The 13,996-nt window shown below is 45.2% G+C and overlaps 1 protein-coding gene across 1 annotated transcript; it reads left to right on the forward strand.

Annotated features, from left to right (window-relative positions):
- Positions 1-11,171: 11,171 nt before the first annotated feature.
- Positions 11,172-12,326, forward strand: TMSB4X (thymosin beta 4, X-linked). Its single transcript, XM_009891135.1, has 2 exons — positions 11,172-11,271; positions 12,289-12,326. Exons 1-2 carry the CDS (start codon positions 11,172-11,174, stop codon positions 12,324-12,326), a joined length of 138 nt encoding a protein of 45 aa, XP_009889437.1.
- Positions 12,327-13,996: the final 1,670 nt, after the last annotated feature.

A 13,996-nucleotide genomic window follows, 5' to 3' on the forward strand; every position in this document is an offset into this window, starting at 1 on the left:
GGTGGGGCCGCCGTCCGTTATGGCCCCGGGCTGCGCGGAGCCTCAACCACCGCCACACCGCACCCGGGAACGACGAGCAATGACCCAGGCGTTAATTTTTTCTTCTTCTTAACCTTACAGTGACTCAGCCATCCACCCGCCTCGGCCTGTGCAGGCTGAGGGGTGCCCAGAGCATGACCAGGGCCACAGCCCCACCGTGCATTCACCCGATCCACGACAGCTTTGCATTTCTCATAACCATCTGAAGATATTTCCTGTAAATTTCCTGAATTAAAGCGTGAAGAACGATCACCTCCCAACATTTCCCAAGTGCGATAGCGCCAGAAGTAACCGAGTGCCCTTTGACAAAGAGCTAATGCGTTCTGATACACGAAATTTAGCACCCTTAAACTAAGTTAGCATAAGTTAGTGAGGAGATGCGAGCTTACACCAGAAGTGTTAAACGCCGTGCCTGACAGTCTGCGGTTCCCACATGCCACGCTGAAACTACAACAGCTTTTTCTGTCATGCAGTGCCAGCAGCCATAGGTGGTGGGTTTAATAAAGCATTTAAGGAAATTTGGATTTAGTTAGTAAAAATCCTCTCGGGAAAAGCTTTTCTTCCCATGAAATACTGACAAAGAGTATATGAAAGGAGACAAAAAAAATATGATAGAAGTAGAATGGGATTAATTGAAACTCGCACTGCCAATAGCTGGGAGGGTTTTGTTTCAGGTTTTCCAACACAGATTCTAAATTTTATCTACATTTATAAGACTCATTAAGAGGTTTTACATGTAGAATTCGAAGAAGGGAGAGTCACAATCCTGCAGAAAATTAGCCTGGTTTTAAGAAGATATGAAATTATATTTTCCCCACTAGAAGATTTGGTATCGTTAGGAGGTGCCCTACAAAAACAATAAAATGTGCAGGGTCAGGGGAAACGACCTCTCTGGAGGTCTGTATTTGCGGTCAGTCTGCTTCCACAGCAGATTTCTCCACTTGAGCAGCTAATAAAATTTCCTCGCATCAGGATGAGGTTTCCGAATTTGTATTTTGTATACATAGCTGTGTTCTTTCTGATTCATTTAGCCTCATCAACAACAATAAAGATACTGAATCAGAACAAGCTGGCAATTTTGTTGATGAAACATGGGAGAGCGCGGACTCCAGCTGGCTCTTCAGCAGATATGTTGGCCAGTTGACAGGAATAAAACTGCGAGAAACCTGACACAGAAAACACATGCAGCGAGAGGAGACAGACAGCAGAGGCAGGCAGGTAGGCAGGCGCTGCACAGCACCTGTTTGATGGTTTTGAGTCCAAGGCAGTGTCTTCCCTCCTCTGAACTGGCTCAGAGTACTCCATTTCATGCCAGTTTATCCTACCTCCTTTCAAACGCTTCCAGCATTCCTTGCAGGGGGCAGACATATGCAGTCCCGTGCTGCCATTTTAGTCTTTTCTGCTCACTTTGTGTTCTCGCTGCCTATTTCTGAAAGGTTGAGGAGAAGCTGGGAGTCCTGGTGCTTTAGCCACTTTTTCTAAGATAGTAAATACAGAGGGAAAGGAGGCAACAACTTAATGAGCGGCTGCGTGGTTACACCTCCAAAATCCAGCTATCAAAGGCATCTGCCTCTCAGATCACTGCTAAAAATTACACTGGAGCAATGTGGTAGCTGTCCCCATTTGTTTTCCACTATCTCAGGGCACAGCTCAAGTTTTATGGCAGCATTTTGTAATTCTGCTTACGTGGTAGGCAGGCTGCGGCACAGCTCAGACACCCAGCCTGGTTTCAGCAGTCTAGACGAGACAGCGTGGAGCTCGCACAGGCTCATTTACCCGCTCCGCACCCGCAGGCACACGCATGGCAGCCCCAGTACGAGCAGGGGTTGTGCAGGTGCATGGCTGCAGTCCCACCGCCTGACAGAGGACTGTCACCCATGTGTCAGGACATATGACAATGCACTGCCTTACACAGTGACAAGGCCACAGCGTGGGGCTGCTCACAAGGAGAAGGACCCATTCCCCAGCTGCTGCATAGCTCCAGGAGCTTGGCAGATGCGTCCGGTCAGCATCTGGCTCCTAGGACCGAAGAGCCAGAGTACCATGGCATCCCTGTCTCATCAGTAAGTCCATGTCCAGAGCCACATCAACGAAGGGTAAGCCGTTTCTGTAGCTCAGTGTCTTATCTTAGAAGTCCAGCTAAGTTGCTCAGCCTAGAAGTTTTGCAGAAATTCTGCTGTCAGGTGCTCACGAAGTAACTCAGTAGATCTCAAATGATTACTAGTGTAATTCCCATGTTTTCAGGAAGAGCTATTGATGAGCACAAGTCATTATTACTAGTATATGTTGCAGAAGACCTGGAGCTGTATTTCTTTCATGGGTCCCTGATGTCAGTCCTGACTTAGTATGACTTCAGAATAAATGTTCTCTGAACACTTTAGTTTCCAATAAAGTCTAGTTCCAGCAACAGCCTTGCATTACTCTTCATCAGAAATTGAAGCAAATGAAAGAAAAGTAGCCCCATCCCAACTGTGCTCACTGTTGTACAAGGCTTAGTACAAACTGAGCTAGAATACTCCAGAACTTAAATCAATTTTGCAATGCCATCCAATCCTTTGAAGGTTGATAGCCTGCCGTACAATTCCTTACCTTCATACTGGGTCATTATCTTACTAGAAGGAAATGGAAATCTGATGCATAGCAAAGCAAGACACTGTCTGCTGTAATACCTGGATATTAGATGCTAACAGTTTTTACTTGGGGGGAGAGGGAGGAATTATCCATGTGTCAACAAAGTATTTGCTTTTGGGTTTAATTGCCCTCTACAAACAAATTATTTGATATACTCTCCTGGGCTTGGAAGTGCTCAATTTTTGTCTTAAATGGATTCTATTGATACCTTGCAAAATATTGACAAACTTGAGTCCTTTCAACACCGAAGAAGAATTAGCAAATGGTAACACTTTCCAGCTGGTTGCTCTGCTAAATGCTTTCCTCTCCTGCATATTTCTTCCAGAAATAGAGACATGTCCCCAAACTGAGTTTTTACTTTGTTCATTTTCTTCAGCATTATGAAATTTTCTATCAAACATTTTGTTTCAGAAAGCCCAGCACAAGACACTTGGACACGTTGGACATCTGTAACTCTCCATGGTGGTTCTCAAATCAGCAAGTATCTTCTGACTCACGGTGTCCAAAAGGGCACCTAAGAATCAAAGTCCATTTTTAAAGCTTTACCTTGTATTAACAAATGAAGCTTCACAATGCTCAAGTAAACAGGTGAAAGAACCTATTTTATGGAAACAGAAACTCCAGCACAGAGAAAACTATTAATCTTTTCAAAGACTGTCTGCCATTACTAGACACATAAGTAAGGATTTTTTTATTTCAAACTGTATTCAATATCGAAGGCACATGTTCTACGTAAATGTCAGACATTTTTATTCGGTTTTCTACCAGGGTTCTGTGATTAAAATAAACATTTACAGCATAATTTTTTTTTCCTTCCTTTGAATGCTTTTTGGATCTGAATCTTGGGTTTGGAAGATCTGTCTTTAGAGATCTAGGAATATGGGGCAAGTGTGGCTTTTAAGGCTTGTTCACATTTTAATTCCATGGCTGCAGACTTAACAGGAGATAATTCTTCCCTTCTTGAAATTCAAGACATTGAAAGGTTAATTCAATCTTCTCAGTTCCATTTCCTTCCTTCTGTTCCTCTTCCCACACTCCCCCCCCATCTGTAGACAGCTGAGTTATTTGAATTTTATGCAAGCTAGTATTCATCCAAAGAGAAAAATCATTCAATGTATGCATCAGACAAGCAAAAATTACAATATTGCACACTTTTGTTTTTCACTTCCTATTTGGTTTTCTCTGCATTCACAAGTTTGGGCTGTGGACAGACATGAACTCATGCCCTAAAGCTAGTTTCCACTGGAAAGTTAACTTGAATTAAAGCTGGAATGTCCCCAACCCTTTTGAATTCCTGTTCTGTGCACTCACAAGGATCTATACTTGAGCTGCCATGGTGCTTTTACCTTGAGTTGGGGAAAGGCTACAGTTCAAGTTAGCACAACTTGTCCGTGGCCAACACAATCACTCTGTGCTGCTCCCATGTTATTTCATGGTGTGGTCGCTTACACTCGAAGTATACTAACTCCAGACGAGTCGGTTTGAGTATACAGAGCTCGGGTTAACCCTGTAACAAAGACATAGCCTTGAAAAGACTGCCACCGATTTCTGCACTTTACAGATATTTGCAAGAAAAAAGTCAGAAAAGTAGTCATTGAAAACATTCTAGTTCAGTCAGGTTCTGAAGCGATAGCTGTTTACTTAAGATGCTGTGAAAGGAAAATAGTTATCTTTTTGGTTTTTTACATTTTAGAGAAGAAAATCAGCATTTAACATAACATACTTGCAGCTTTCATTTGAACAGGCAGAAGTTAACAGATGTGGAACTTGCCAATTGCCACTTTTCTTATAATTGTTGACCTTGTACACAGGATGTAATACCTATGTGTTGGGCTTCCTTTGTATAACAAGCTTATAACATTGGAAAAGGATTTTTGGAAAAGATGTATGAATCCCTTCAAGTAGAAATACAAGTTTTTATTCTGGAAATTGCTCACAGAGATCAGCTAGAAGAGATACTTGGCTGCCTACTCTGTTCCTCTGCTTCAGCAGTGTCATTTCCTTAAGTGGCTGAAAAGCTTCAGGACCCCAAAACATAAAACCTACTTAAGCTGCCAGGAGGTCCCAGGCTATTGAAAGCGGAATGATTTGGCAACAAAGAGATGAGTTAGGCACACATCAAAACTACATCCGCAACCCTGTGGCCCAGAAGTCAAGGATACCACACCTCTATCTACCCCAGCACAAGGTAGATTGTAATGACAGACCCACTTATTGTAATTTTTCATCTGGACAAATGAAAATCTGAAGTTAATATTAAGTCAGTAGATCTCTAGATTTTATTATTTTATCTTTTAGTATCTTATCTTGGATTATGTTGGTTATCTATTTGCTGCACACCGGGTGCCACAATTTAATCTTCATAAGGAATGGTGATTTTCCCTTTGTTTAAAGCAAAGAGAGTGAGAAATCCAGCAGTGGATTGTTTAATTCCAGAGCAGCTGGCTACACTAAGAGCCATGTTTGAGCACACTCCCAATGCTCACCCAAGACTTCTCTATCTTACTGTTTCCCCAAGAGCTGCTGCCCTCAAGAGATTCTTCTGTCCAGAAAGGAGATAGAAAAAAGACTGTTAGTAAAGACTGGAAGTCATGCTAAAGTTGCGTTTCTAGACCAATATTCATCACAAACTGTCATGTGCTCTATAGCATATTAACTAATGTGACTAATACATCACATGCTTCTTTTCCCACCCTGTCTTTGGGAGAGAAGCATGTGCACGGACATTATGTATTATTTTTTTCCTTTAATGCACGTATGTGTCACCGGGTTTTGCTAGAAAAGGCCTGGCCGAAGCCAAGTACTTTATGCTCAAGACAGACTTTTGGGTCAGTTCTCAAGAAAGTTCTGTTGCAGGAATCTCCATCTAGTTAAACTTTTAAAAATTCACCTCCATACTGAGTTTTATAAGACCATGAAAGAGGGGAAATTTCCACTTGCAATAGCTCATGTTTTCTTTTTGCTCCGTTGCTGCAATGGGACTCCTAGGATGGGCTGTCTAAACTCCAGAGCTATTTGGAAAACGTGCAGTTGGAAAAAATAGCCCAAGCAGAAGAATTATCTACAACTAGTCTCTCCTCTCCCCCATCCTCTGTATGCACCTACCCTTACGGCTCAAGAGTCTCGATAAGGAAAATGAAACACCTTAGGTAATGATAAAACATGCAGTAGAAGACAAGTATCTAGTATTTACACACCAGCAGTGCAGCGTTACAGCAGACACTCTGCCGAAGAGAGATCGTTGCCCTCCTTACGCCCCCAGGATTCATTGTCTCTTAGCCTGGGAACCTGTCTCCGTTCCCAAACATGGATATTTTTTTTGGCAGCAAGACAGAACAAAAGGCACAAAGAGAACTAAGAAAACCCTTTCTGTGAAGCTGTAGTCTTTTTTTTTTTTCTGTTCCCCTAAGGACGGGAAACCTTCTAAGGTCAGCTTATAACCCGCCCAGTCCTGCTACCTTTCTGGAAGGTGCTCAATGCTCATAGGGACCTAAAGTAATTAGGGTGCTTGCAGATTCCAGCCCAGCTTTTGACCTTGAAAAATTAATCCCCTACCTTTAGCACCCAAAATACCACAACATTTTGAAAATGAAATCACTGTTACATTTGAGTGGGTGTGTTATTTCGAGACAGCACTAATGTGATTATAAAATCAGTTGTGTCAGCTTATTGGCTCAGCTACAGACAGTGATCTGCTCGAGCGTCTGTTCCCCTCACCGGCTGCTTGCGTTCGGGTGCTTTGTCCCTCCTCAGCTCCGTATAGACATAGATGCGATCCGATTCCCACTGCTACGCCAAAGAGGAAGAAAACCCTTCTTCTTGCAGTTGCCCACCTCGTCTCCATGAAACTTGGCATTTGCAGAGCACCTCTTGTGCCAGACTTGAGCACAGCATCCCCCCAGCCCCTATATGTATAAGTATATATATATATATATATATATGTCCCTGCAGCCCCAGCCCCGCGCAGGCTGGGCTCGCTGCTTCCAAGTGACAACAGCCAAGGGAAAAGGCTGCGCGGCAGCAGGCTCCAAACCTCCCAGCCGCACTCTTTGGACTCCCCTCTGAGTTTTCCTTTGCACTTGAGCTGCTTTAAAACATTTCCTCTCACCTATTACTGCATCCTGGTAGCAAGTATTTGTTTTGCCCTGTTTCTCGGTGGGTGGCTGACAGACACTCGGTGGCTCACGCTGCCAGGCATGGTTTAGTGCTGTCAGTGGCGGGTGACTCACCGGTATCAGAGGTGTCAGTCCTGGCAAGTTTGACTCAGCCCTTCATCCTTTGGCAGCAGATTGAAATAAAACGCAGCTTCCATCCTTATCTGAGGCAGCTTTTCAGACATGGCCATAGAGCTTTACATGCTTTATGTGTCTAGGATCTATAAAGACCCTATAGTTTGCTGGCTCTGCTGGCTTGCTGGTTTTTCTCACTGCTATACGCTGGATGGTTCAGCTGCCCCTGTGCACCTCAAAGACCGCTGTGGTTCATGGCTACCGCGGTCATCCCAAGGCCAGGTAGATGCCATGTTCCCCTTACTGAAGGTGGTGACTCTGAAATCCTGCCATTAAAAACCTGTCAAATAACTCTTTGCTGCTGATATAGCAAGACTATCCCAGTTCAAGTAAAAGGCACCTGAGTAAAATAGTACCTATGTGTCTTTCCCTCCTGTGACCAGCCTCAACGCACTGTGCAATGCCCTCAGGCCAAACTCCGAACTTTCTATATGAACACTACATACAGCTGCCTGTCCTGCACAGAGTATGTAAACGTGAGGCTTTGATCCCACCTGAGCTGTGTTTGACCACAGTACTGAGCTCACAAGCTGCAGAAACTGGACAGGCACTTTATGCAGTGGTCAAGACGTTCATTATGGAGATGAGTATCTACTCAGCTCCGCTGAGAGGGAGAACATGTAATTTCTCATCATTATATTATGTGGACTAACACTGTTGCACCTTCCTCAGACACCCAACCCAGTATCCATTAAAAGCCTAAAAACCCAAACAACTCACCCCAAACTGTTTTTAATACTAGGTCTGCCAATAAATTGGGCAAGTAAAATGGTGGTGGTGAAAAAGCAAGCGTGTCCACCCTGTCTTAACATGTTTAGGGAAGTCTGAGCTCTGCTGTGGATGCTAGGGACGAAGCCTGTGACTGTACACAGAAAGCCAGAAGTGAGATTCTGCTGCTGCGCTGTCCTGAGCACTTCATTTGCTCTCTACATCTGAGAGAATTTGTGCCAGTCTAAAAGTTTAAGAGGCTTTCCCCTTTTAATCTCTCTTTGTGATAGGAATTCTAATTGTTACTTGTAAATATGGACGTATATTTAAAATACTGAAACTCATGAACTGCTTGAATTCATGATTGCACTTTAAAGTCTTTTCTGATCTTCTGAATCTGGTGTCCAGCCTAACAAGAAGAGGTTAATTCTCTTTCTTTAAAGAGACACCAAGACTGTTCAGTGCCAAATCTCAGCTATGGCTTACACCAAGTATTCACCCAGCGGCCGCCTTCCTGCTCATTCCCAGGGGTTTTCAGTCAAGAACACCACTTTATACTTTTGACAATTGGTTGGAGTAATGGGATAGAAGCAAGAGAACAGAGTCCTGATGCTCAATATGACTGGTATGCACGCACACTGATTTTGCATGGATGGTCCGTGCAGACGCAGAGGTAACCAAGCCAGTCTGCACAAGTCAACCGAGCTTTTAGCCTGACAAAAAAGGAGCTACATTGGTGCAAATTCATTTACTGTTTTCAGTCTGGAAGCAGCACAGCCAGGCTTGCCCAGGGCTGAGCTCAGTGGGACCCAGACGCTCCTTTGGAGCTCCGGCTGAGCAGCATTATGCAGGTTTTACCACCTCTGTGGTACTCCATTCTGCTTCACCTCAAATACTGCAGACACGACCACAGAGAAAACCTACTCTTAGACCGCTGTTTACCGCGGCTTGCAGCAACCCCCGCACTCTCTGAAGATACAGAAAACAGGATGGATAAAGGAAAGAACCACTGGGTAGAAAGGGACCACTATTTATGAAGGCTGATGAGTAAAAATAATATTTTTTTCTACATTTTCATTACATTTTCATCTACATGTTCATTATTTTAATTTAAGCACACATTGGAAGAAGAGGTCCTTAAAACACATTTAAAAACATTAAAACCATTTTCTCCATGCACACACATCAGGCTCAGACCCACTTTGCCTATTACGCCAACAGAAAGATCCACAGCACCTTCCCGGGGCTCTCAATCATCTGTGAGACATCTCCGTCTCCCTGAGCTCCTTGTCCAGGCTCCCTTTGTAGGCAGTAGAGAAACCCAGGTACCCCTAAAACACAATTTTATCCCAAGTTAGTTGCCTCCCTATTGACTGCCATGGAGTCTAGACGAGGAATTCAGATGGAGACACCCAAAGTTACACAAGAGGAAACCCACGCCAGCCTCTCGGAGGATGCACAAGCGTGAGGGCTTTGAAAAAGGATTCCCAAATATTTCCGTGCTGCAAAGCGGGAAGCGTAGCTGGAGCCATGTCACAGCCGCAGGGATGTCCACAGCCCTCAGGAGCAGCAGCTCTAGGAGGTGGCTACAGGTGGGGTCCACATCTAATACAAAACGCGCCTTGCAAATACAGGCAAGGACCGAGCGCTATTTTAAAGGTTTTTCTGAAATTACATCGCTTGGCACCTACAGCGCATTCTCCCTTCGCGCCAGCTGCAGAGGTTCCCTGCAAGTGAGTCCAGCGTGGTCCACGCCATGGGCTTAGGGGGGTACAAGGAACGAGCGGGATGGGCAAACACGTCTTCTTGCCAGGTGAAGGCAGGAATGTCGGCCGCGGGCATCTGCCCGGTCTGGCTTGCAGAGCTGCCTGCTGTCAGGTCGAGGGAGGCACCAGCAGGTGGGTTGGTAGCTACCAAAATGGGAGCAAATGAAAAGATTCACTGTTTTTCCTTTCGGGACACATTCCCAGACACCAGCATGGTGCTCAGGGCATCACTTATCTCAGATTTGGCCCTCAAAGGTGGCAATCGGCCCGCGGCTCTGCTGAGAGTCCTCCCACACCCCAACACGTGCTCCTTCCAGCCTGGGCAGGTGGGGGACGGTCCCCAGGCGCTTCGCTGAATTCGCCTAAAAACTCCCCACGAACCGCAGCACTAGCACTTAAACGAACTCCAGACCTCACCTCAACTCCGAACCTCAGCATTGTAAAAGAAGGGTGGGAAAGGAAACTTAAATATTACTTGGTAAATGAGGAGAGGAGAAGAGGAGAAGAGGAGGAAAAGAGGAAAAGAGGAGAAGAGAAGAGGAGAAGAAGAGAAGAGGAGAAGAGGAGGAGAGGAGAAAGGGAAGAGAAGATGTATATTGGCAGTTTTCCATGGCAGTTTTCCCATTTCCCTCCCTGGTGCACTTTCTGCAGCAGCAATCTGCCCTTTCCCTAAACGCTGAGCAATCCCAGCACTAAACTAATCAATATTAATAGCGATGGGCTCGGGCGGGGGGAGGAGAGGAGAGGAGGGATTACCCTGACCTTTTTCAACTCACACTGCCTCAGACGGCCACCAAGCAGCTGAGGAGAGAGCAGCCAGACGGTAATGCCATGTGGTTTTAGTAGCTTTTCTTTTTTTTTTTTTTTTCCCTGTGAACATTCGCTTCTGTTGTCTCAGTGCAGATAGCAATGAAATCCGATTGTCTTCAGGAAGGAAAAAATATAATTATATTAGCCATCTCCGGGCCAAACCTCGCCTTGACGGGAAACTCCGCTGAAATCAGGGGAATAATGCCCAGCCTGGATTTTAACTTGAATTTCTATTAAAACCAGGAATCGGATTAGGGAAGTTTTGACAGGTGAAGTGTTGAATGCTGGTGTGCTTTGTGGATTCTCTTATAGTAGAGTATAATCCAACCCATTGAGCCTGCGACCGGGATATTGAGTGCGAGAGCAAACAAAGGGCTGGGTGAACCGGTCCTCTATTGTTAAGCACAAGTGTCCACAGCAGCTCATCCAGCTACGGGGTACGTATGCACTCAGGACAGGGTGCTCAGAATTAAAGGCAAATCCTATTACTTAAAACAAAATCATAATTGAAGCTCTTTGTTCACATTGCATTTGGGGCTTATTGTAGACTTTCTGGTTAGCAGCGTTCCTGAAAACAGAGGTTTACATCAGGAGGCACCGTGGATTATTGGCAATTAATGCATTGTCTTTTCTTTGCTGAGGTATTCTTGTTTCTGTGTGAAAGATACGATTTTTTAGAAATTTAGTCTGAGAAATCTAGATAAAATTCTATCTATGCTTTTCCTCTTTTGCTCTGAAAGAGCCAAGCCTCAGGGTGAGAGGGGTCCCAGCCTGAGGTGCTAGATTTGGGGGGGGGGTTTTGAATAAACATTTTGTGGTATTTTCGTATTTTTTCTTTCAAGCAGAAAATGCTTTGCAGATGGCTGATATCCCAGCAGTAGCTAATGAAGCCACGGGTGTGTTCTTCCTTTCTTTGTCAGGACCCATCATGTCCGACAAACCAGATTTTGCAGAAATTGAAACATTCGACAAGACCAAGCTGAAGAAGACAGAAACCAGAGAGAAAAATCCATTGCCCACTAAAGAAAGTAAGTGCTTATGAGGCTATTTGAACTACGAGTAGCAAGGACACAATCTGTGTTGCAGTTCATATGCAAAACGAATACTAATCATAGGATTAGAGGCTCAAACTCATTCCTGACTTTAACTGGGGATAATACTAAGACTCGTACTCTACGCTGTGCTTCCAAGGATATGAGTAGTTATAACGGATGGCACGTTTTGCCTGAAAAATCCTTTCTGATGGGATTGCTCTTGCTTCTGCTAAAAGCAAGACCACTTTTTCTGCCGGTTGCAGGTAAGAGGATCAAACCGTTTGTAATTACTGTGTTACCAGCTTCTTCGGAGGCACGGGGGAACCCTTGCGCACCCCTGGCAGGTCAGGCAGCATCCCCAGAAGATGCCTGGGCTCTGGATGTAATGTGTTATCAGGCAGATAAGTTGCTGCCCCCCATCGGTACCTGCTGCCAGCCCTGGCCAGGAGAGCTCCAGGCACATTCTCTGGGAATAAGGCTGCAAGTGAAACCCATCATCATCCTCATCTAACAGGCCATCTGCCTTAGCAAAGCACCCCTGGGCTTTTCTCGCGGAGGGTTTTCTTCCATACACACACTGTGCACGGGCAGCCAGAGGAGGGCTGTGATTCACATTCAGCTTGGGATGGGAAAATGGCATTTCTCTGCATTTGGACCAGAGATTGCGAGTGATTTCCTTCAAAAGAGCCTCACTGACCACTTTGGATGTGTCAGTACTTATAGCCATGGAGACATGCTGTCCCTCGATGCAAGATGTCTGTTTTTTTTCCCCTGTTTTATTATCCCTACCAATGCTAAAGCTGTAAATACAAGAGAAGCTTTGCACATCATGAACTGCACCCTACCTAGCTATAGAGATGTGGGAACGGGTTGGTATTTCCAGGGTGGCCAAAGAAAGCAAGTGTGGACTTACCATCCCCTGGCTTTAAGAATGGCCATAGAAATCTGTATCCTGCAGAATCATTATAATGTTTATTGATGATGTTTTTATTTCTTCTGTTTTTCTGGCAGCTATCGAACAGGAAAAGCAAAGTGAAAGTACAGCCTGAGCATATAACTGAAGATGTGACTGCTGCTTCTTCAGTGGGGTTTTGGCTTCTGAGTTGGGTTGTTTTGTTTTGTTTTGTACCCCCCACCCTGTGTTTGTTGCCCATTTATTTCAGCAAACATTTGCTCACTTAATGTTCCCCAGGGAAGAAGTTTGTTTTGTGTTTGTTGAACAAGCTACTATGTATTTGTGTTTGTATTCTTAAAGCTGTAATTCCAAGTTTTGTATCAACCCCATTACTTGCCAAAAAAAAAAAAAAAGCAATTTGCATAAAAATTGTTTTCCCAAACCTCACAATAAACAGGTTTCTTCAGATCAGCTGTCTTTGAGCCTTGCAGAAACAGGGTTTATGCTGCAGCTCTTACTACCATCCTTCTCACTTTGTTTGCATTGCCGGAGCGTCTGGAGAGCAGGGCCGGGTTGGGATGAGTTACCCCAGGCGGCCGCGGCACCCCTGCCCGGCACACAGCCCCTCTCCATCACCACCTACACCCGTATCCTGCAGACTCCCAGGGCCCCGGGTGGCACTGACACCCCAGGCACCCCCCAAGCACCTTCACAGCAGCCTGGAGCCTTCATTCCCCTTCCCCATCTCGCTCGATAGAGTGTTTCAGGGGAACTCCGAGGGGCAAATTTTGTCTGCTTGTGACTCCTAAGCTTTTAACCCCCCAGCTCAGCAACAGGCATGAATAAGGTGGGAAGCTGCTGACCTACTTCAGTTCTGTCCAGCAGCAGGCTGGAGGTCTCAGAGATAAACGCCTGCTTACAAATTCCATGAAAAATTGATGATTGGGTTGAGGAAAGACCCAAATTCGCACCCCAGGTGGGAGAAGCACGGCAGCACCCTCTCTGCAGTCTTTTTTTCTCCCTTTAGCCTGCCACGATCCACTCAACCTCGGGACAACCACAGCGCACACAGCCTTTGGCCCACCTGCTATCAAGTGATAAAGGAGCATTGGAAGGTATCAGAGGGGAAAAGGAAAGAAATTTATTATTGCACTGATTTTCTGAGGTAAGAGAGAGACCTTCAGCAGCACAGGGGTGTAGGACACAAACCTGCAAAGCAAGCAAGGTCTCCCTGAATCTCCATTAAGGGTGGTTCAATGACATCCTCGCTGGTCTGTAGAGGGCTCGGCAAAAACAGGATCTGGTACCAGCTCAGGGGACTCTCAATTACATGGTATCACATTATCTCTGAAATTAATTTGCAATCATATTAGAAAAACAAGTGCTTACTCGGGGAGGATAAACTGCTGTCCCTGGAGCTTCGGTTTGCGCTGTGAAATAGGAATAATTCTGTGTACTTCGACGGGACTACTCTGGGCTTGTACCTGGGTAAGGCGAGGTGGAAACTGCCTCCGGCCTTCAGAGAACAGAAACAAAGGGTTGGGACAGTAATTAGAAAGTTCTCGTTTACTTAAGGGTTGCTTGACACTTGACATTTCATGTGACTAGTCAGAACTGCAATTAAACAATAGCAGCACAGCCACAAAACGGGTGACTTTTGGTGGCAACGAAAAGCACACAGAGGTGGCCAAGAGACCAAGGGACAGCACCTCGTGCCCTCCCCTCACCCCTGCACACTCGGAGGTCGAAGAACCTTTGACGTTATTTAAATATCTACTTTGATGATGGTTCCTTCATGGAGAGAGCATTCAGAGACAGCACTTA

This window comes from Charadrius vociferus, unplaced genomic scaffold (assembly GCF_000708025.1).
Source record: "Charadrius vociferus isolate BGI_N301 unplaced genomic scaffold, ASM70802v2 scaffold370, whole genome shotgun sequence".
Classification (NCBI taxonomy): domain Eukaryota; kingdom Metazoa; phylum Chordata; class Aves; order Charadriiformes; family Charadriidae; genus Charadrius; species Charadrius vociferus.